This window comes from Macaca mulatta, chromosome 6 (genome assembly GCF_049350105.2).
Source record: "Macaca mulatta isolate MMU2019108-1 chromosome 6, T2T-MMU8v2.0, whole genome shotgun sequence".
In the NCBI taxonomy this organism is placed as follows: domain Eukaryota; kingdom Metazoa; phylum Chordata; class Mammalia; order Primates; family Cercopithecidae; genus Macaca; species Macaca mulatta.
Window position 1 is genome coordinate 149805074 of NC_133411.1, and position 23897 is coordinate 149828970.

At 41.4% G+C, this 23897-nt stretch overlaps 1 protein-coding gene across 5 annotated transcripts in view; it reads left to right on the forward strand.

Moving 5' to 3' along the window:
* Window positions 1-4192: 4192 nt before the first annotated feature.
* Window positions 4193-23897, forward strand: part of PCDHAC2 (protocadherin alpha subfamily C, 2) — a 45004-nt gene continuing 25299 nt past the window's right edge. For 2 of the 5 annotated variants that reach the window (XM_028849764.2, XM_028849761.2), the window contains exons 1-3: window positions 4193-8412; window positions 18273-18331; window positions 20237-20325. In XM_028849764.2, the coding sequence (XP_028705597.1) occupies window positions 5848-8412; window positions 18273-18331; window positions 20237-20325 (2713 nt within the window). In that variant the 5' untranslated portion in view covers window positions 4193-5847. Of the gene's footprint in view, window positions 8413-18272; window positions 18525-20236; window positions 22371-23897 lie in introns of all 5 variants that reach the window. The other 3 variants (XR_013394883.1, XR_013394882.1, XR_013394884.1) reach the window with 3 other exon arrangements.

The window sequence follows — 23897 nt, forward strand, 5'->3', positions numbered from 1 at the left end:
GCTGCCTTTCTTTCTTTATCTTCTCCATAAGAGTATATTGGGAGACTTTGTTTAATGTCTCCACGAATTCTAGATCGACTGTTCCTGCAGCATTCCTTTTTTTAAATTTTGTTTTGATAAGCATTTATTTTGGCAATGATTCTAGTAAATGAAAATCTAAAATGTCCATATGAAAAACAATCTCAAGTCTATGTGGTTAGTTCGAAGTTACCAGTTTTTAATTAAGCCAAAGTAGTCCTTAGTATGAATGCCTTCATTTCTAAGTGCTCATAAACAATCACTTTAGTACTATTAGAGTTTCAAAGGAATTTATATCAAGCTTAATGGCACTTTTTAAAAGATAGGAAATTGGGTTCTCTAGTCACATCTGTAAGTTCTTTCAGTGCCTTGGAAGATCATTTATCTGGCCACAGATACTTGACTTACTTATATCTTTTTTTTTTTTTTTCCTGAGATGGAGTCTCACTCTGTTGCCCAGGCTGGAGTGCAGTGGCATGATCTTGGCTCACTGCAAGCTCTGCCTCTTGGATTCACGCCATTCTCAGCCTCCTGAGTAGCTGGGACTACAGGCACCCACCACCACACCCAGCTAATTTTTTGGTATTTTTTGGTAGAGACGGGGTTTCATTGTATTAGCCAGGATGGTCTCAATCTCCTGACCTCGGCCTCGGCCTCCCAAAGGGATTACAGGCGTGAGCCACCACGCCCGGCCGCTTATATCATGTTTATGCTTCCTATCTCCTTATTGATCTTGAGGTTCAAGTTTTACTTAACCATTTTCTTCAATGACAAAGAATTTTATAATTTAAAAAAACCTCAACCTTTAATATTCTATGATTCTTGTTAGGCCATCTCAATTGGGAATACTGATAAAGAAGTAAGACTCCCCCCAATACTGGCTAGTTTGATTTTATCTGTTAATGTTACACAATCTGCCCCAAACCTGTCTCTCCCTTTTTGTTGTTACTTATCCAAAGATGGCTTGAATCTCTTATGGCTTGAATCTCTTTGTCTATTCTAAGCAATTTTCAGACACCTCAGTCAACTATCAATAATATATTAGTTTTTTAGAACTAAAAACGTAGAGGATCTCCCCCTAAAAGCCAGTTGTTAATGCCAAATATTTGACTGATGTATTTCTTCTGGAGGAAGGGAGATGTGAAAAATTTAGCCATCAAGTTATGTGAAAACTTTTTCATTTTCCCATCCACTGGATGTTTTATCTGTAAATATCGCTATACTCATATTGGAAAGTATTTTCCTTCTGGGGATGCATGAAGATTAGGAATCCTATTTGTTTTTAACAAGATGGAATTTTAAAAACTACTTTGGACAACTCTAAACATTAGAGATGACCATTTGTCTCTCTTTTATTATGTTACTTGTGCTCAGTTTGTAGAGCAACATAAATACATACATTAAAAAATGAAAACTAGATCCTTCCCAATTTGACAGATACTCTTATAATGATCAGCCCCAAACCTGATCAAACTAATGAACATGTTTTTTGTCCTGTGGCCAAAAGACTCCAGATCATTTGGTTTCCAAAAGTAAAATGATCTGTAATGGTGTTAATAATAAAGAATAATTTATGTGAATTAGGAGAGTTTACTGAGTGCCAGCATTTTTCCTGTAGGTTTAATTCTGTTGTGTTATAACTGGTTTTGCTCCTGTGCCCTGTGATCTCATGATAGATGTATTTAACAAACATAATTAAAAGAGACAACTGAGGAATACGATTTCAAAGTTCTTGTCTAGCATGGGGATAAATGAACACAATGTCCTATCTAATCATGTCACTTTTCTTGTTAGTTATTAGAAGGAACACTTTTATTTTATAATTTATAATTTTAATGTAAAGTAGAAAAAGTATTACTTTTTGACAGAGCTTTTCTTAGGGTCCAGACACTTTATCAGTGGGATTCAGTTCTCCAGGTTTGAAATACTTTGTTTCATATCTTCATTTGACAATTTTAAAGGAAGAAATCCATAGTGAAATCATTTCAGATTCTCAACCTCCTCTCCATAAGATATGCTCTATCCCTATATAGGAAATTTTTCTGTAGCAGCTTTTCTTGAGTTTACTAAAAATAAGATCTGAAGAAAATGAAGCAATTAACATTTATTGAGAGTCTATAAGGGTTTCTACATTGCAAAGGAGACAGAAATGTAAGACATGGCTCCTGCTTTTAGGTTGCTTATAATTAAAGAGATAATATTAAATTATTTGGATGAATTTAAAAATGACACATGCCATCTTACAGAGATATGCTGTAGACTGTGAAAATGAAAAAAATCTTGTGTTTAGAGTAGACACTGTTTCATGGATTAGGTAGGTTTTCATCGGGATCTTGAAATGTATGTAAGATTTTAAAAGCAGGAGAGAAAATAAGAAGCTGTTTGTATTAGAATTACACAGATAAATTTGTAAATTTAGTTATTTTCAAAGAACATTAATTGAGCACCTCTGTGCCAAGCTCCCTACTGGGTGCTGTAGATTACAGCATGTTTAGGAACTAACTTCATACTCTGTTGCATACATACAAAGTATTTCTATGTTTTCTAAAAAGGTAAATCTCTTGTGAGGAAACAAATCTCTTGAAGGAGTTCTCATAACAGAAGTCCCATTTACTTAGTGATATAAAAAGGGGCTGTTTTTTGGTTTTGTTCTCAAAATGTACGATATAATTCTAGAAGTAATTGGGAAAGTTTAACTTTGTTGAATACGCATCTTCCCCATCATGGTCATCATGGTTGATTTCCTATATGGCATAGTTAAATGTGCTTATCTGTGTTTGATATCCAAAGGGCCATGCTACATACAGACTGCCAACTAAGGTTTTATCTGATGGTAATGAATTGTTGCATTTCATGACAACAGCAACAACAATAATGTACTTAACTACTGTGCAAATTGCTTTACATACATTTTCTCATGTAATCATAAAAATAACCCTATGAGTTTTGCTTACTATTGTTTTCCTTAATTAAATTGAGTGAAGTGAAGCTTAGGTTAAGTAACATGTCCATAGCCACACAGTTAGTCACTGGCAGGAGTGTGACTGACTCCAAAGTCTATGTTCTTAATTACTGTGTTCTACTTTTTAATAGGGAGTTCTTGAAGGTCTAAGGAGAGGAATGCATAATGGTGTGGTCAAGGCATTAGCGTTAATATTTGTAGAAAGGGTAATTAACCACAGTCTGAGCAATCACATTCTAACAACTAGTAAGGTTGGCAGGAGCCTCAGTATAATGGTGTGAGGAACGAAATCATTATAGTGCCAAATAGAGTATACCATCTCTTTAGCACAATGTCTTTCAAAAGAAGGCTGATTGTGTTGGCTTTATGTTTGCCTCCTCGATAATTAAGGCAGTAAATTCTAGTTGGAGCTAAATACCCATAGGGCCTAAAACAGCAAAATGGACAACCTGGCAGGTGTCCTTGCTGGAAGATGACAAGAGTGCTGAAAGGAGAGTCCTGGTTTTTCTCCTGAGACATGACATTTGGGGGCTTCCATTAAAAAATCACCAAGCCTCTGCCACTGTAATCTCTTCCTTAAGTGCCTATGATCTTTCCACAGTCACAGGTCTATGCCTGGTCAATACCCAGTGGCCAGGTCTCTGAGCTATGGGCAGAGATGGCAGCGACTCGGAGGGCTGGGAGGAGATGAGGGGAGGAAAGATCACTTTTCCTGACAACTTACAACTTGATTCCACTTATAAGCCATTTATTTTCAGAAGTAAGTAATGGGTGAGGACATAGGCCAGGTCCACAATTTGTGCACTTGAGAGATTAAGGCCTCTGAGATCAAATTACCACAGCAAACTGAGACAGAATTATTGTAGGGATGTTTGGGGAGGAGGCAGAAAGAAGAGGAAGAAGCCAGAGACCCAAGAAAGGAGACAGGAATAGATTTTGATGAAAATTGCTTCCTACTCTGTACCCTTGAGGAAACAAAGAGGACAAATAAGAAGCAACAGTGATAGGAGGAAGCTGGGCGTTTCTCTGGAATAAAACTGGCTAGGTAGTGGAGCATTGACAGTGAGTGTGCTTGGTCGGTGGAACGAAGGGATGTGCTAGTTCAGGCCTTTGAACTCCTGGTGTCAGGATCACAACCTTGGCTCCTTTAATCGTCCCCTCTAGGAGGGAAGCATGCCAAATGTCAGGTCTCACACTGACTGTTCCAGTCCATAGCTAGAAAATGACCCATAGAGGAAGATCTATGGATGAGAGAAATACTGGGAGATGAAGAGAAAGAACGTTTTAGTGAATGCTTTTTTTTACACATGAGGCAATAGATTTCAAATTTCTGTGGAAGAAACGTGAGAACCTGGGAAGAGTGAATATGCAGAACCAAGCAGCAGAGGCAATGACACAGCATGGAAAGATTTCCTCTGATCCTTCTGCCTTCTCTTTTACTGAAGTGAATTTGTTGTCTCTGTGTTGCCTCTATAGCAGTACAAAAGGAATCTTAAGGACACAGAAGAACAGAAGTCTAAGGAGTCTTATATTTAAGGAGGATAAGTTGCAGTCATTGAAATTGCTGGTTATTGTAAGATAAATCCCAGATTCCCACATTTTGCTTAATGACAGCAGATTTTTTTGTTTGTTTTTTGTTTTTTTAACTGCAAAGCATTAATGGAATCCAAATTCCAGCCTGGCTTAGGAGATCAACAGTAACTCTCTTGATTTAATGGTTTTGCAGACTCTTGAAGGCATTGTCATCCATTAAAGAAAAAATTTTAAATCACTCTTGAAAGAAAATGTCTTGGATGATAAATAAGATTTGAAGCAAGATTAGAAAAAGCTTGAGAGAAGAATCTCTTTAAAAATTTTACCAGATTTTCCCCACTATCGCCAAAATGGGTCAAATAACAGATTTGCCTACAGCTTCATGGAGACTATTTTTTAAAATATTGGTTATTTGCCAAGGCACACACTGAAAGTAAGGGCCACTTGGCCGACAGCAGAATTGAGTCTTGGATCCCAGGATGCTGGTTTTAGGCTTGCTCCCGGAAAGAGGGCAGCATTTGCCATCCCCCTCCTTTTGCCCTAGGAGTTGAGCACTTTCTGCAGTACTTAAGAGTGTCCAGGGAAGATATGGGAGTCAGGTGAATAGTTCCCATCGCCAGTAACCCCAGAGCTCCTCCCCCTGCGTTGTTTCCTTTTAATGTTAGATCCGCCACCTGGGTGCCCACACTTAGCTAAGGCCCCTTAGTTTATTTTCCTGAATTGCGCTTGGAAATCTTTTCCTGGGGAGCTGATAGCCAGACTTCTAGGGGCTTGACCGCTTTTCCCAGACTAATCTCCTTAAAGACCCGTTAAGCAGGGGAGAGACGGTGGAGACTGGATGAACTGGACAGTGGGGGTAGGGAGAAAGGGAGTGGCCGTGTTCCTGCGGTCCGCTGAGATCCGGCAGGTCCAGGGTGAAGGAGATGGGATTGGAGAGGCTGGACAGTCCGGGTTCGCTGTCCGCCACTTGGGCGCGGAATCAGAGCAGGACTTGCTGAGCCCTCCTCCCCTTCCCTCTCCCCCTCCGTCTCCCCTTCTGCTTCCTTTTCCCTCCCCCTGGAGCGGTAGCGGCAGCAGCAGCAGGAAGCCGAGCCGGGTTGAGCGACTCGGAGGCGAGCGGAGGAGCTGGAATATGGGGAATCAGCGAGGGCGGTGGGGCCAGGAGCCCTTGGGAGGGCCTACGGAGGGAGCGGCCCCAGGCGTTTGCTAGCGCGTGAGCGGTGGGGGAGCGGGCTCAGGGTGGCACGAGCGGAGGCGGGGCCCGGGCGTGGAGCACGGCTGGGGAAGCTGCCGCCTCCGGCCCTGCCCGGCTGCCTCCGCCGCGGCCAGTGGCTATGGAGCAGGCGGGCACCAGACCTGCGGCGACAGAGCATTCACGGCTCCGGCGGCCCATGCCCTGGCTGCTGCTACTGCCTCTCCGGCTGCTGTTGCTGCTGCTGCTTCCGGGCCCAGCGGCCTCCCAGCTGCGATACTCCGTGCCAGAGGAGCAGACACCCGGCGCGCTCGTGGGCAACGTGGCTCGCGCGCTGGGGCTCGAGCTGCGGCGCTTGGGGCCGGGTTGCTTGCGCATCAACCATCTGGGTGCGCCCAGTCCGCGATACCTGGAACTGGACCTGACTAGTGGAGCGCTCTTCGTCAACGAGCGCATTGATCGGGAGGCGCTCTGTGAGCAGCGGCCTCGCTGCCTGCTCAGCTTGGAAGTGCTGGCGCACAACCCCGTGGCGGTGAGCGCCGTTGAGGTGGAAATATTGGACATCAACGACAACTCACCGCGTTTCCCGCGGCCCAATTACCAGCTTCAGGTAAGCGAATCGGTGGCTCCTGGAGCGCGCTTTCACATAGAGAGTGCTCAGGACCCAGACGTGGGCGCCAACTCAGTACAGACCTACGAGCTCAGCCCCAGCGAGCACTTCGAGCTGGACCTTAAGCCCCTGCAGGAGAACAGTAAAGTGCTTGAGCTGGTGCTGCGCAAGGGCCTAGACCGGGAACAGGCAGCCTTGCACCACCTGGTTCTCACAGCCGTGGATGGGGGCATCCCAGCCCGCTCGGGTACGGCACAGATCTCTGTGCGTGTCCTGGACACTAACGACAACTCTCCTGCCTTTGACCAGTCCACTTATCGCGTCCAGCTACGGGAGGACTCGCCCCCAGGCACACTGGTGGTGAAGCTGAATGCCTCAGACCCGGATGAGGGCTCCAATGGTGAGCTCAGGTACTCCTTGAGCAGCTACACTTCGGACCGGGAGAGGCAGCTCTTCAGCATAGATGCCAGTACTGGGGAAGTGCGAGTAATTGGGGGGCTGGATTATGAGGAAGCCTCCTCCTACCAGATCTATGTGCAGGCGACTGACCGGGGTCCAGTGCCCATGGCAGGTCACTGCAAGGTGCTGGTGGACATCGTGGACGTGAATGACAATGCCCCAGAGGTGGTGCTCACGGACCTGTATAGCCCAGTGCCTGAGAATGCTACACCCAACACCATTGTAGCCGTTCTCAGTGTCAATGACCAAGACTCAGGCCCCAACCGGAAAGTGAGCCTGGGTCTGGAGGCCACACTCCCTTTCCGACTGAATGGCTTTGGAAACTCCTATACACTGGTGGTGAGTGGCCCACTGGACCGAGAGCGGGTGGCTGTCTACAACATCACGGTGACAGCCACTGATGGGGGAATACCACAGCTCACATCCCAGCGGACACTGAAGGTTGAGATCTCTGACATCAATGACAATCCACCAAGCTTCCTGGAGGACTCCTATTCCATCTACATACAGGAGAACAATTTGCCAGGTGTGTTGCTCTGTACTGTGCAAGCCACAGACCCAGATGAAAAGGAGAATGCAGAGGTGACCTACTCCCTTCTGGAGAGGGAGATTCAAGGGCTGCCAGTCACCTCCTATGTCTCCATTAACAGTGCCAGTGGCAGCCTTTATGCTGTCAACTCCTTTGACTATGAGAAGTTTCGGGAGTTCTTTGTGACTGTGGAGGCTCAGGACAAGGGGAGTCCACCACTGAGCAGCACTGTGACTGCCAACGTGTATGTGGTGGACATGAATGACCATGCCCCTCACATTCTGTACCCTACCTCAACGAACTCGTCAGCAGCCTTTGAGATGGTGCCTCGAACTGCCCCTGCTGGCTACCTGGTCACCAAAGTCATAGCCATGGACTCAGACTCTGGGCAAAATGCTTGGCTTTTTTACCATCTAGCCCAGACTTCTGACCTGGACCTCTTTAAAGTAGAACTGCACACAGGAGAAATTAGGACTACCAGGAAGATGGGAGATGAGAGTGGTAGCACTTTCAACCTGACCGTGGTGGTCCGAGATAATGGAGAGCCATCACTATCAGCCTCTGTGGCCATTACAGTAGCTGTGGTGGATAGGGTTTCCAAAATCCTCCCTGACACTCAGAGACATGTTAAGAGCCCTCGGACATATTCTGAAATTACCCTTTATCTAATAATAGCATTAAGCACAGTGTCTTTTATATTTCTTTTGACAATCATCATTTTGAGCATCATCAAGTGCTACCGCTACACTGCGTATGGCACTGCATGCTGTGGAGGCTTCTGTGGAGTAAGGGAGAGGTGCCCTGCAGAACTTTACAAACAGGCCAACAACAATATTGATGCCAGGATACCACATGGCCTCAAAGTGCAGCCTCACTTCATTGAAGTTCGAGGGAATGGCTCCCTCACCAAGACCTACTGCTACAAGGCCTGTCTGACAGCAGGCTCAGGGAGTGACACTTTCATGTTTTACAATACAGGGGCCCAAACAGGACCAGGGCCTTCGGGAGCCCAAGCAGCAGTGACTGACAGCAGGAACCTCACAGGCCAAAGTGGTCAGAGTGCTGGGAACCTGATTATTCTCAAAAACGAAGCTATTTCTCAAAATGAGGTGAGATAGTGGTAAGGGAGTCTTCTACAAACTCATGCATTTGTCGCATATCCCCCAATAACCTGTGGTTGGCTTTATTGAGTCATTAACAGTGGCAAGAGTTATCTGGTAAACTGAGTATATATAGTATCCACACTTTGACCATCATCTACTATTTCCTCTCTAAAAAAACAGCACTAAAGAATTGTTTTATTTTCCATTTTCAGAGGCATGAAGACTTGTCCATAAAATTGTTTGAGAAGTGAGGATTAGTCTTAACATTTAATGCTAAGGACAGATTTGTAGAGAAACAGAACAGGCCTTGGAATAGGGATTATGTTTTAGGGAGTAACATTATGAGACCCAAGGAGAAATGGCCTCTGCTGTATCATCTACAGGGAAATTTTTCTTTTGAAATCCTATAGGAGTGATGTTTCTTAAAAAGCTCTGAGGCCTCTAGGGGCTGTCATAGTCACCACTGTATGCTGTCTCTGTTTATACTCTGGACTATCTACAGTGGAAATTAATATTTCTGGTACTTTCACTGAACCTATGTGATAAGATCCTCTGGAAATGCATGTCACAGGTGATAAAGCTGTAATATTTAGACATCATACTGAAGCTAAAGTTTGCTTTGGCTGTATGATGTGGCAACTCTTCTGTAGGGAGCTGTCAGAGGGAGTGGATGATGGTAAGGCAGAGAGATTAAGTACCAATTTGTCTGGTTGGGCCAGGGAGGTATTAGAATGAGTGGATTAGGGGTGTGGGGGGATGGTGAAGACCAAGACAAGCTGGGATTAGGAGGAAGAGAAGGGAAAAAGAATTCTCCCTATAGCCACCTTTCTTGGCATACTCTGAATTCATTGTAAGAGGATTTCCCTGAATTTAGCTTAAATGCAGCCTGTAATCTTCTGATTTTCTGTTGACAGTTTCTATGGTTTTGATGAGATGTAAAGTAGCCTTTTCAAGTCCTTCATGTCTTTAAGTTAAATGACAGTACTTCCAAAGCATACATTCATTTTCTGGATCTAAAATTTGATTTGCTATAGCTTCAAAAGGCTGGCTTGGAAAGTGGATGGCTTACCCTACAGTAAAGTGTACAGTCAGGTGTTAGTATATGCACTAGTTTTGAGTTTTAGGTAGATATAAGGCCAGCTTGTTTATTATTATGAAGAATGTACATAAATTATTAGAAAGTACGTGATTATGTGTGTGTTTGTGTGGTGTGTTTGTCTCCGCATGTATGCTTGAAATAACAGAGATATGCTTTGTGATACTTAAAACTTGGATTTCAAAAGCCAAAATTTTGTCCCATTAATAGTGATGAATTGTTACCTTTCCAAATATCTACTTTGTAGAAAGGGCTTTTAGAGCTAGAACAATATTTGTCTCTCCCCTATTTTTTGCAATATATTTTCATTGACATATTGCTGTATTTTTAGTAATGTCCATATTGTTGCATTTGAAGTTCATGGTAATCTTGAGGAATTTAATGCACAGGCACAAAAGTTCCCATTCCTGATTAAGAGTAGATTTTTCTCATTGACATTTCTGATAGATTTATTCATTTATCAGAAGTGCCTGGTGTTAGTCAATGCTGAGTAACCACAGGAGGCAGATTGCAGATTAAGAAAAACGGGGGAAAAAATCAAAGAGTTTCCAGAATTTTTTAGATCGTAGCATTAAAAGGGTTTAGCTTTAAATAAGGTTGCTGTAGACATTTGCTTAACAAATTCCCGTGAAGCCCTTTGGGATTGGGGTGGGCTGCAGGTGGTAAAGAGGCGTGAACAAGTCAGGCCAGGCTCAGCTTTGCCACCAGCTGTGAGCTGGAAGCTCAGAGGAAAGACACTGTTACCCTCCCTCTCCTGACTTAAAGCTTGGGGCAATTTGATATATAAACTATTTCTGTCTTACACTGACCTGTATGTTAATATGTACTTTCGTACACAAACATTTAATCTAGGGTGAAAATTATTTCAGAAATTGCTTGCTGGCCGGGCGCGGTGGCTCAAGCCTGTAATCCCAGCACTTTGGGAGGCCGAGATGGGCGGATCACGAGGTCAGGAGATCGAGACCATCCTGGCTAACACGGTGAAACCCCGTCTCTACTAAGAAATACAAAAAAATAGCCGGGCGAGGTGGCTACTCGGGAGGCTGAGGCCGGAGAATGGCGTGAACCCGGGAGGCGGAGCTTGCAGTGAGCTGAGATCCGGCCACTGCACTCCAGCCTGGGCTACAGAGCGAGACTCCGTCTCAAAAAAAAAAAAAAAAAAAAAAAGAAATTGCTTGCTTTGGGGAGATTTTGCCAGGAAAATGCATGATTTTTAATAAAGGCAAATTTCTGCCAGGCACTTTTGGAAATCCAGTGAAGAGCCCCAAGATCTACAGCTCCAGAAATGTTTGCAATTATAGGGAGAGAGTGAGTCACACTGTTATAGTGTGGCAAGATGGGAGCAAAAGTCACTCAGTTCTGAAAGTCGTCATTGCTGGATCAACCTGTTAAATTCCCATGTTAGGCTTTCTTTTTTTCCTACCTGGTTACTACAGATGGCAGGAGAGTCCTGGGGTACAATTAGTACCATGTGCCTACATTAAAAGTAGATGGGAATTAGAGAGGAAGAGTAAGGGAATTTGTACTCACTAACCACCCTGCTATATAGATATATGTATATCATACATATATACACACATATATCTCGTATTATTGAATCTTGAATATTCAAGATTATTCAATATATTGAATATTATAATATTGAATATATATATGATTTCATTACCTGCAAGTGATGCATTAAATATTTGTTAAAATCTAGCATATGAGGAAATAAGCTCAGGGAGGTTAGGTAATATACACAGTCACATTGCTAGTGTTATTTTAAGTTGTATCCATCTGACTCCAAAAACTTTTTTTGAATGCTATGAGTAGACAGAAGTTCCAGTGTTTATATTCCCTTTGATATGGGATATTCAGGCATTTAAGCTATCACTAATTCACCTAGTCATATGTATTAACTGCTTTTGGAGAAAGAGTAATTTCTTACATAGAAGCAGGTAACAAATGGGCATATCAGTGAGTTACTACTGTTTTTTTTTTTTTGAGACAAAGTTTTGGCCTGTCACCCAGGCTGGAGTATAGTGGCGTGAATATGGCTCACTGCAGCCTTGACCTCCTGGTCTCAAGCATTCCTCACACCTCAGCCTCCTGAGTAGCTTGGACCATAGATGTGCGCCACCGTGTCTGACTAGTTTTTAGTGGTTTTTTTTTTTGTTTTTTGGAAGAGATGGGGTCTCACTATGTTGTACATGCCGTTAATATATTTGTATTTATTTATTTGCTTCACTATTGGCAAAGCCTGTTAAGATCTTTTGTTTCTATTATTTCACTGATTTTTCTCTTGTTGCTTATTAAACATCAGCATTTAACCCCAGACTCTAATCTGCTGGTAGATTTTACCCCCAGTGAGCTCATTTCATGAATCACTTATGCAGTGAGGATTCTGAAGTAACTATTTGGCAGTAGGGCAGAATTTCTCTTTGGAAATTTCTGAAATTGATACTGAATTTGGTTGGCACTCCCTTCAGAGTCTCCATAAAAAGAAACCAAAATTTTTTTTTTTTTTTTTGAAATGGAGTCTCTCACTCTGTTGCCAGGCTGGAGTACAGTGGCGTAATCCTGGCTCACTGCAACCTCCGCCTCCTGGGTTAAAGCGATTCTCCTGCCTCAGCCTCCTGAGTAGCTGAGATTACAGGCACGCGCCACTATGCCCTGCTAATTTTTGTATTTTTAGTAGAGATGGGGTTTCACCATGTTGGCCAGGATGGTCTCAATCTCTTGACCTTGTGATCTACCTGCCTTGGCCTCCCAAAGTGCTGGGACTACAGGTGTGAGCCACCATGCCCGGCAAAGGAAACCAAATCTTAAGGTAGATTCTGTGCTTTTGTGGTCGTGGTGTTGTGATTGCTAATGAGTCACTTTGAGTGCTCTAGTAGATTTGTCCAATAGCGTATCAGTGGGCCCAGTTGGCACAACATGTACAATTTACAAAAGAGTAGCAGAGATGAGTTAAGTTTGCGTTCACTTTCACTTATTTTAAAGCAATGTGTAGTCACCAAACCTTCAGTTATTTCTGCCACTATGTGTGCGTATTCACCCTAATTCCAGATATAGTGACCTGAAAGAGTTAATTTTTCTTTCAGTTTATTTCCCCCAGCACTGACTTTTCTAACTGATGACTCTATCCTGGAACAGAGTTTACACTCAGTGTAAAGTGACGTGGTAGTGAATTTATAAAAATTGTACAATGGTCAGAATAGACAAAGAAATCATATCTATGAACTTCCACTCCAGTTTTTCATCCTCTGGTAGTCACTTCATAATGACTGGGGCTGTTTTAGTTTGCAAACTTCATATCGGTCATAGGACTGTTCTTCTGAGAAAAAGTTTATTTTCTTTGGTCTGAAGATACAATAATTTATTTCAATTACCTCCTTCCTCAGTTTTTCTACAGACTGCTGAGCCAGATGGAATTATGGCTGAGCTCTTCTCTGTCTCTTTATCTGGTACACATTCTGACTGAAGAAGAAATCTATTCATTGTAGCTTGAATGTCATTGGCCTACTGTTTCCTTCTGACCCAGGAGTGAGCCATCACATGGGCATCTGGTCTAACTCAGAACACTCTGCAGGGACACAGCCTGGCATATTATACGTGGCCTATTGGCATGCTGTCTACTTGACAGAATAGCAAAGTCAGTTCTAGATACTTACCTTGGTTGCCTACCAATTTTTGCTCTCAATGAGAGGTCAGAATAATGTCAATTTGCAAATGTTTGAGGAACGATTCCTGTCACCAAACCCAGAGGTTTAGCTGAATATGATGGCGTTTTACAGGTTTCTTTAAATGTGGTTTTTACAGAACTTCACCTGGATCAATGTTTTGTGCATATGACAATATGACTATAAATTTAGCTTATTCATATAATATTTGGAGCAGTATAATCTATAACCATGACTTCAAAAATTAAAGGTCAAAAGGATTCTTTTGTTTTAAATCTGCTAACCTGAAAATTATACAAGGGTTTTTCTTTCAAGAATTTTAACTTGACAAATGCAAAGGAATATCCAGCACTGCAAAGGTAAAGAGAAATCTTAGTTCCTTGTCTTATAAGCACCACCAGTTCCTTTCTGGCCTTCCAGTGTCAGAACTCTGGGCTCCGAGGAGATACAACTGTGAGTGAGAGAGTAGCTGCTGTGCTGGCAGGCTATGCATCCAGAACTAAACAGACCTAGCACTTTCTGTTGTACTGGAACCCATTAGGTATGTTCTAAAGTTATGTTTATTTTACTTTCCTGCTCCTGTAAATTAGGATTTTAAATGGCTACATTCAGAGGAAAGTATTCCACCCAGAATTCTCAAATGTATTACCTTTTTGTTTTATTTTATTTTAGTTTCTTGAGATGGAGTTTTGCTCTTGTTGCCCAGGCTGGAGTGCAATGGCATGATCTTGGCTCACTGCAACCTCTGCCTCCAGGGTTCAAGCGATTCTCCTGCCTCAACCTCCCAAGTAGCTGAGATTACAGGCATGCGCCATCATGCCTGGCTAATTTTGTATTTTTGGGTTTCACCATGTTGGTCAGGCTGGTCTCGAACTCCTGACCTCAAGTGATCTCTCCGCCTTGGCTTCCCAAAGTGCTGGGATAACAGGTGTGAGCCATTGTACCCAGCCCTCATTTTTATATACTAGAAGACCAATATGCAACATAATGATTATTTTGAATGTTATATTCCCTTTTGCCTTAATGAGCAACAGTCTATGTATCCCTTTTCTGGTGCTTTGTAACAAATTACCACAAGTAATTGTTTTAAAACACCATCTATTTGTTATGTCACAGTCCTGTACCATGTGGCTGAGTTGTCTGCTCAGGTATTGTCAAGGCCGAAATGAACACAGCTGGGCTGTGTTCTCTTTTGCAGGCTCTTAGTAAGAATCCACTATTGAGCTCATTCAGATTGCAGAATCCAGTTGCTTGGGGACTGAGATCTCTGTTTTCCTACTTACTATTGGCCTGGGATCACTCTCAGTTCCTAGAGAACTGAGGACTCAGGACTCCTGTCCCGTGGTCTGCCCCATCTTTAGGGCTGGCACTGGAGAATCTTCCCTCACATGGATCCCTCTTATGCTTCAGATCTCTCTGATTTCTGTCTCTGACCTCTAGACCCAGATTTAAAGAGCTCATGTGATTATGTCAGTCCCATCCAGATGATCTGCCTTTCTTAAAGCCAACTGTGCTACATAACATAATGTAATCATGGGAATAAGATCCATCACAATCACAGTCTTGGAGATTATTCAGGGTGTGCACACCAGAATATAGGGATCTTGGGGCCATCTTGGAATTCTGCCTATCAGTTTATATCAATGTTCACAAAATAGCACTATGAAAAATCTGCAGTGGATATATTCTTAGTAGAGTTCTGTTAGGAAGGAAAAGGAGATATTATATGCAGTCTTATGTCCCAGAGGGCAATTTATTGATGTCTTCCGCATGGATTTCCGTGGTACGAAGATAGCATATTATTTCATGGAGTAGTTGTGTGAGTTTATTAATAAAATAGGGTATTTTAAACTTATTTTACTTTAAATCTTAGAAGAAGTGATTCATCCTTCCGTAGCTCAAATATCCTATGTTATAAATCACAAATAATATCATTACAAGATAAATTAAATCTTTTTTTATAATTTTAATAGGAACTGAAGTATATTCTTATTCTTCAGTAATACTACATCACCCATGTGGACTACCTAATTGAATTTTTCTACATATGGAGTTTTGTGACCATTATTCTACCAAAAGACTAACCTTTGAAGCAATAGGACATATTGGAATTCTTTACCAATAGAAAGTAAGCATAGTCCTGGGAGGTACCATCTAAGTATTAAAGAACTAAACAATCACAGTTATTTCAACTATGATTGAAATTGTGATAGTAATATATGTCTTACTGTGTCAGATATATCAGTAGTCAACCTTTCAACTTGAATTTTTCCAAGTTTAATCAAGTTCTGGATGAAACTCATGTACATTTTTTTTACTTTTAGTTTTGTGTTGTTTTAAATCAATATCCTGAAAACTCAGAAGTAAAAAAGAGAAAGAAGAAAAATATATGTAATTTCATGTAAATTTATTTAAAACACAGACTTTTGGCTGGGCACAGTGGCTCAAGCCTGTAATCCCAGAACTTTGGAAGGCCGAGGAGGGTGGATTGCCTGAGGTCAGGTGTTCAAGACCAGCCTGGCCAACATGGTGAAACCCCATCTCTACTAAAAATTCAAAATTTAGCCAGGTACAGTGGTAGGTGCAGGTGCCTGTAATCCCAGCTTCTAGGGAGACTGAGGAAGAAGAATTGCTTGAACCCTGGAGGCAGAGGTTGCAGGCAGCCGAGATTGCACCACTGCACACCAGCCTAAATGGCAGAGTAGGACCCTGTCTCAAAAATAAATAAATAAATGAACAAATAAATAAATGAAGTAAAACACAGACTTTTGTGTTAAGGGGACCTAAACATGACTGTCAGCTGAACTCAGCAATCAGGCAAGTAATTTAATCTCTCTAAAGTTCAGATGTCTCATTTTTGCAATTTAAGTACAATAATGTTGACTTATGCATTATAGTTCATTTATTTAAACACATTTTTAAAACCATTTTAAACACATTTAAAAATGCCAGAAGCCTGCTAGACTCTGACTATATAGCTATGCTTTTTTGAATATCTGAAGATATGCATGTGTCTAATGAGTAAAACAGATATAATCCCTTTCATAGAGTTTACTGACAAAGAAAGAATTAGGATACATGCAACAGTATGTAATAAAGTGCAAAATCTAGTTCTGTGTAGCTACTTAAAACATATTATATGCTTTCTTCCTTTCCTTTTCCCTGCCTGATCTTATTGCCATAAGAAATCTTACTGTGATTTTGGCAAATGAATCTGAGAAGGATATTGTTGCTGATGGACTAGTATAGAAAATAGCAGCATGACAAATTAAATGTGTCATTGGGGAAGTGAGATTGTATAATGAACTGAGTTTCCTGGTCAGTCCTGCTAGAACTGTGCCTTTCAGCAAAATGAGTTTGATGATTTCATTCCAAAGATCAAGTTGCAGCAATTTTCATCATGAATGTTACCCAATCATGGAAAAATTGGCAACATTTCTCAGCAGATGTTACAGTCTTTCTTGAAGAAAGGTTCTCTCAGCTGACAAGCTAACGATAGTGCTCCTGATGGCGAGGGGAGAGATGGTGATGATGATTGATTGATAAAAAGTATTTCAGTCATATTTCCAGGTTTATAAGATGATTTGCAAACATTTTCTCTTGTTCCCTCTAACACTGCTAGTAGATAATGGAAACTCCTTTGGTCTGTAGATAATTTTATGCTATGTTATATGGAATATCCATAGCATTTTGTGAACTCAAAAACAAAGGAGGAAGCAGCTTGCATATGCATATCTTGCTAGCAGATTGGTAGAATAGAGAGAGCAGTAAGTGTGTGAGGACCATTGAGGTAAATTGTCCCAGAGTTGTAACTTTTTCTGGGCCTGACTTTGGCTAATTCTCTGAATACCAAATATCATGTAGCCATTCACAAATCTGTCTGAAAATTGAGATGGTGATCATTTCTCTCCTGGGTGTTATGAAGAAATGTGTTTATTAAATACTTTGCATCCCTTGAAGGAACTATATGAATGATAGGAATAAGAATTATTGGTAGGTTGGAATGGTCTATTGATGTTACTATGGCTTTGTTTCTACCAAATATGGTAAGTATAATGTAGAGGAAAATACAAAATACAACTTTTATCCCCCATTTTTTCATTCAGCTATACCTCAATATTCAGTGACAGGGCTACCTTAATCTCCACCCATGAAAACACATCTAGAGGAGTGTCACAAGTTTTTCACAGTGACATTTTTGCTTACTGATACAAGACAGTGATGATGACTGATGATGTCTCAGTGATTTCTGAGTAGCTTCTAACCAGCGCGTAACTCCCCCAACAGTCTTTAAGTCTTTGGGTGCCCATATTTTCCTCTTTGTTCTCCCCCTTCAGACTGACAGTTTGTAGAGAGAGGGCAACAGATCTTTCCAATACACAACTGTTGCAAAATATAGCAGGTTTTTCTTGGATTTCAGCTACTCCCTGTTAAACAATCAGAGCTTAGTGAACAGTGATTCAGTGAGGAGGGAAAGCACTCAGGAAGGAGCAGGAACAAGTACAAGTTTATGAAAAGGATTAGGTAGCAAAACAAGGTCAAACTCTGCAGTAGTTTGTTTTCCTCTCCCTGCTATCCCTCTTCAGTCAGCAAAGAGGCTGTTATCAGTTGCTGGGGTTATGACTGGGCACATCCGCCCTGGGTCAAATATGCTGCAGTCTGCAAAGCCAGCAGCAGATTGCAGTCCTCTGCAGTCCAGCCAGGCCAGCAGAACTTGTGTAGCCATGTGCCCTGTTATAGCTGTGATACTGAATTGGGAATGGGGCACTTGAGGGCAAAAGCAATGAAAGCTTTTCCTTTCTCAAAACAGACTGTTCTTCCCGTAGTGTTTTAAGAACACAGATGTGTATTGGGCAAGGCAAAGCCAAAGCTGGCCTTTACAAGATTATTAAATCTGGTCTTCCAGGGTATCTAATCTGTGTAAGGACTCTGATGAACTAATTTTCTTCTAAAGTGCTATGTATATAGATATTATCATAGAGTTACATGTGAAATGGCTCATTCAGTACTTTTTTTAGATGCCCGGAAATATTTAATTTTAACAGCATCCCCAGGAGAACATTGTCTTGTCATTTTAACAGAAAACTCTCTTTGTGATTTTGCAGCCACGACAGCCCAACCCTGACTGGCGTTACTCTGCTTCCCTGAGAGCAGGCATGCACAGGTATGTATTTCCCTCCTCGTTCACTCAGAAGTAACCTTAACTTGGTATGGCTCAGATAAACTGTGTCTCCATAGACCAGAAGCAGCTGTGAAAACTAAAAAGCTTCAGGTACTTTGCCAGGACAATGCAATTTTTTTGTCCCTGTGTCTATTCCTTGAAAGATTGCAAATGGTCAGTGCCAAATGCTTATCAAGTGCTGGAATATAGAGTCCTCTGTAAAATCACAGAAACAGGCCGCTGTGTATTTTCTCCCATCAAAATTTCTACAGGGAAGTAATTTCAACCTCCTTCATCCCTCTCTACCTATGCTTTCTTTTCCTCCTTTAAAAACAATAATTAATACTCATGCTTTGAGAATTGGGTACATTGTACAATGTATTTACATACATGTTGTCTACCTTGTTTTTTTTTTTTAATCTCACATTGACTGTTACATCCTATTACCCTCAATAACTGATTACTGTTGTTGTTCATGTTCATGCCTATTAGAGTGTCCTCATCTTTCCCATCTGTTGCTATCTTATTGTCATCAATGACATGGGTTCTTCAGAGGATGAGCCATGTAAAGGGCTTTTATTGGATATCTGGAGACCAAACCTAGCTTACTTTAAATTAACCTAGAGTAACAGCATTAGTCTAAGACTCAGATTAAATATAATTTTGCTCTCTCTACTTTGTCTCTCTGACAGTAATTGATTAACTACCATTATTTCTGGAGGTGATCTAGTATCCATGCCATGGGGCCAAATAAAAGATTCATTATTTGCAAATGTCTTTGGAAACCAAATGGGAAGGACGAAGAAACAAATGATCACTGGTCAATATAGTGAAACCCCGTCTCTACTAAAAATACAAAGATGAGCCAGGCATGGTGGCGGGTGCCTGTAGTCCCAGCTACTTGGAGGGCTGAGGCAGGAGAATTGCTTGAACCTGGGAGGCCAAGGTTGCAGTGAGCTGAGATCCCGCCACTGTACTCCAGCCTGAGTGACAGAGTGAGGCTTTGTCTCAAAATTAAATTAAATTAAGTTAAATTAAATTAAATTAAATTAAAGGGTCCTCTAATTTTGATGAGGATTTTCTTGGACATTTTCTCTTAGGATCCCACTTATTTCTTCCTTCCATCATTCATTCATTCATTCATCCATCCAACAAATATTTGAGAGATTAATATGTGTTAGTATTAGACATACGTAAATGAATACTGCACCTTGTTCTCTTTTCTCTTGAACAGTTTATGTTCTATCTCTGCTTGCCTCTAAATGTCTCCCATTTTGTGTCTCACTCCCAGCAATGTTTTATGCTGAATTAGTCTCTTCTGAACTGAGATCTGTGAGTGGTGGTGATCAGGTTTCTCTAGTCTCAGGAAATACAGGGTGGGTCATCTATGCCTAAAAGATATAGAAAGAGTAAAATAGAAAATAAGGTTAAGAATTAATTGGATAGCCAAATTGGAACAATACTCCAATTATCAGAAAATAATTTTAGTGTGTTTTCTTCTTTAGAATAGAGAACTCGAGAACAAGAGAACCTACAGGAGAGTCTTGGAGCTTTTGAGAACAAGCCCTCCTCATCTGCTTCAGCATCGAGATGTTAAAATGGCTTAGTCCTCTGATGGGCTTCCTGTTAGATTTAGTGAGCACTACATGGCGTTAATAAGAAACAAAATTGCCATAAAGATAGAACATGTGTATTCCTGGAATAGTATAGCAGGCAGTAAGTAAGTCAGCAATGCTTCTGCAGTTTATGCAGGGTGACTGCTCAGCAATAATTGCTTCAGTTCAAGCATGAGCAGAATGTGTTAGCTGCAGCCCTGTCTTCATAGATGTAAGCAATTTCTGAGGGTGGAAGAAGAGCTGGGAAAGCATTTATGATCTAACTGTTATCTGGGTCTGTGTGTTTATTCAGCTCTGTGCACCTAGAGGAGGCTGGCATTCTACGGGCTGGTCCAGGAGGGCCTGATCAGCAGTGGCCAACAGTATCCAGTGCAACACCAGGTAAAGAGCTGGGGGTCTCTCCATTCTTTCTTGGGTTCTAGAAAGTGATCAGATGACCTATTTTTGTAAAATCAGGAATGTTGATGGCTCTTTTTCTTTTATCTTTTTGTTCTTCCCTTTTTTCCATACATACATGATTTCCTTACATATATGATTATTTTGATTTTATACCTAATGCTTTTCAGGAGTTGAAAAAGGATAACATAAGAAAAGTGTGCACGTGTGTGTATGTGTATGAAGTTTTTGGGATTTGTTTGTTTGTTTAAATCAGGTACCTTTCAAATGCCATCCAAGACATGCTGAGAAGATCTGGTGGCCTTATGCACAGAGATGACACTGTTAACAAAGATCTTTTGGTTGAAGACTATGGAAACCCACCCAAAGTAGTAAGGAAAGAAAGAGAAAAAGTAGGAAAGAAAGAGAAGGAAGGAAGGAAGGAAGGAAGGAAGGAAGGAAGGAAGGAAGGAAGGAAGGAAGGAAGGAAAGAAGAGGAAGGAAGGAAGATGGTTTCTCATGGAAGTGGAAAGTTATCAGAACCAAGGCATTGTTTTGAGTTCAAGTCAAAGTTAATCTGCTTCTCTCTGCACATCAACAACATTCTGCAGACTGACTTTTAGTGCCTTGGCATGCATGTTGCCAAACATGATCGCCTCACAATTTCTTAGTTTAGAGGAATAATAGGGACCCTTTCCTAATCCAAACTTTCAGGAAAGAGAACCTGCCAAGTTGTGTAAAAAACCTAATGACTGGGTGAGTATAGGAAAATTGCTTAAACTCACATTTCCTTGGTATCCTTATTCTTGCCCTATCACTAAAGCAGGGTCATGTAATAGAAATATGGCTTTGGAGGCCCATAGCTGTGGCAGTTTTCAGAAAGGGAAGATTAAGTGTTGGTAGAGACACAAAATATGTCTACTCTAATCCTCTATTAATAGAACATCATGATGATAATAGTAGTTACTAATTATTAAGCCATAATATGCCTTGATACTGTGCCAAGTACATTGTATGTGTGGTCTCATTTTTTCTTTAAGTCAAGCTTGCAAGGGATTTATTATATCTATTCTACATACGAGAAACTGCAGAGACAGAGAGATTAAACAATGTACCCAAGTTCACATAGCTTGTAAGTGGCAGAGGGTAGGATTCAAACCCAAATGTGTTTAGTTGCAAATCCAAGTATATCTGGCACTTATATTCGTAACATGGCTGGCTTGCAAGAATCCGTTCAAATTCAAATACATATCTACATACATAACAGATGACATAGAATGTGTATGTAAAAGGTTTTTTCCCAAAAATAATCAGATGCCTTTCAAATTATTAAGTAACATGCAGCTAAGGGCCCATTTTTTGCTGGCAACTCTAAGGGCGTTCATTGATTCTAATCAGCCAGGATTTGCTATTTATGGATGTTGCACAATTCAACTAAAAGTCACATTTGTCCAAAAAATATACAAGTTGAAGCAATTCATTAGAGAGCTAATATTGCCAGATTGCAAGGGAAAGAACACAAAATAGTTCATTGACAAATCTGTACCCTCAATGCCAATGACGGAGTGAAGACATGATGGAGGAGGAAGTGGTTTTAGATTGCCAAGTGTTGCAGGATGTGGAAGCATCTGGGAAGGTGAGAATTTCCCAAAGAAGCCACGTGAAATCATGACTTTCTACCCTGCCTTTGTTTCAGTTTTTCTTGCTCTTATGGAGGCATTGTAGGTCGACCTGGTGAGCCAAAAACTAACTTTGAATACATTCTCCCTCCCAGTGGTGATGCTGGTTGATGTGTATTCCTAGGTAAATGTGGATCAGGAACCATGTATTGATATTTCATACATCTGGCCAGGTCCCTCTTTCAGATTCAAAAAATGTTAAGAACCTATCTTTTTTACAGAGATAGAGGAGGGGATCTCCTTGTTCCCTTTTTTACTGTCCCAGCCCCTCTTGTATAACCCATTTTATCCAGAACTGTGCCTGGCTGCTGACACATGAGTCACAGTCTTCATGGACTATGCTGGATAGGGCTTACATCTTCCAGCTACTCCGTGGCAACCTAATCATACTTTTCAATACATACCTCTGCATCAATGATGTAAAGTTAAAGGGATTCTCTACTTTCTCCCCGTCTTTCTGGTACTTTTAGGCTTTTAAGACTCAATACATGTTCTGCACTGCTTGGAGGGAATATGGCATAAAGATTAAGATTATGATTTCGAGTCAGATTTGAGTTGAATTCTAATCCCAAGCTTACTTGCTGAGTGAGCATAGACAAACTGCCTGAATTCATATTTTCTTAATTACCCTTTCTGTAAATTGGGTGTAGCAATAGTAATAACACCTGTTTTATTGAGTTACTATGACTAAAGGAGAAAAAAGAACTGAGCATAGTGCTTGACATATAGTTAATAAATGTCTAATTTTTTTTTTTTTTTTTTTTTTGAGACAGTCTCACTCTGTCCCCCAGGCTGGAGTGCAGTGGCACGATACTGGCTCACAGCAACCACCGCCTCCTGGTTTTGAGGGATTCTCCTGCCTCAGCCTCCTGAGTAGCTGGGACTACAGGCGTGTGCCACCAAACCTGGCTAATTTTTTGTGTTTTTAGTAGAGATGGGTTTCACCGTGTTAGCCAGGATAGTCTCAATCTCCCGACCTCGTGATCCACTCACCTTGGCCTCCCAAAGTGCTGGGATTACAGGCGTGAGCCCCTGTGCCCGGCCTCACTGATGAATTCTTTTGCTTTGTTGAGAAACTGTTCATTTATTTTCACAGTCTGCAAAAGCCTAAGATAAAGATGCCACACTCTGAAGGGATCAACAAGGGCATCACCAAGTGATGTTTTCTGCGGGATAAACAAATCAGGCATTAAATTGGTTAATCCTGATTACTGGCCCCTTTCTCTAGCCTCCCCTTTGTGTGAGCAGACCCGGACCACAGGCTTTCTTATTTCCTTTCAGCTTCCCTTGAGACTGAGCAGAGAGAGAAAATTAGCTAAATTGGGAATGCAGGGAATACGGTTGCAGCCTCTTCTTCAGATGGAAGAATGTGTTTGGGGGTTGGGAGGGACATTAAAGGGCCAGTCGCTCATGTTACAGCTCTTTTTAACTTCAGGAATACGAATGCCCTGAAGTGGTTTTAATGAATGCCCTCTTGTGATCAGTTCCTAGAGGCAATCCCAGAGGTTATAAAAGGACTGCCTCTGTCTGTGAGGGAACTGGTCTGGCTTCAGTAGGCCAGGCTGCTTTGTTATCTGTCATTGGTTCTTCCAGCTCCTTTTTCTACATTTCAGGGGATCTCAGGCCTTACCTAAGGCAACAGTACATTAGTTTTAGAGTGGGAAATTTTGAAATTTTCAAAATTTTGAAAAGTTTTGAAATTTTCTGAACTATCTTCAGAAAAGTTCAGAAAATTTCAAAACACACAGCACTGCAGAAGATAACATTATAGTTTCTCAAGACCCCAGGGGATCTGGGACTAAACAGCGAAAGATTAGTTAGGTAGGGGAAACCACTAAGGCAATGAGGCTTAGTTGGAGAACCTTGGTTTAGACAATGGTTCTCAAAGGAGCAGCAACA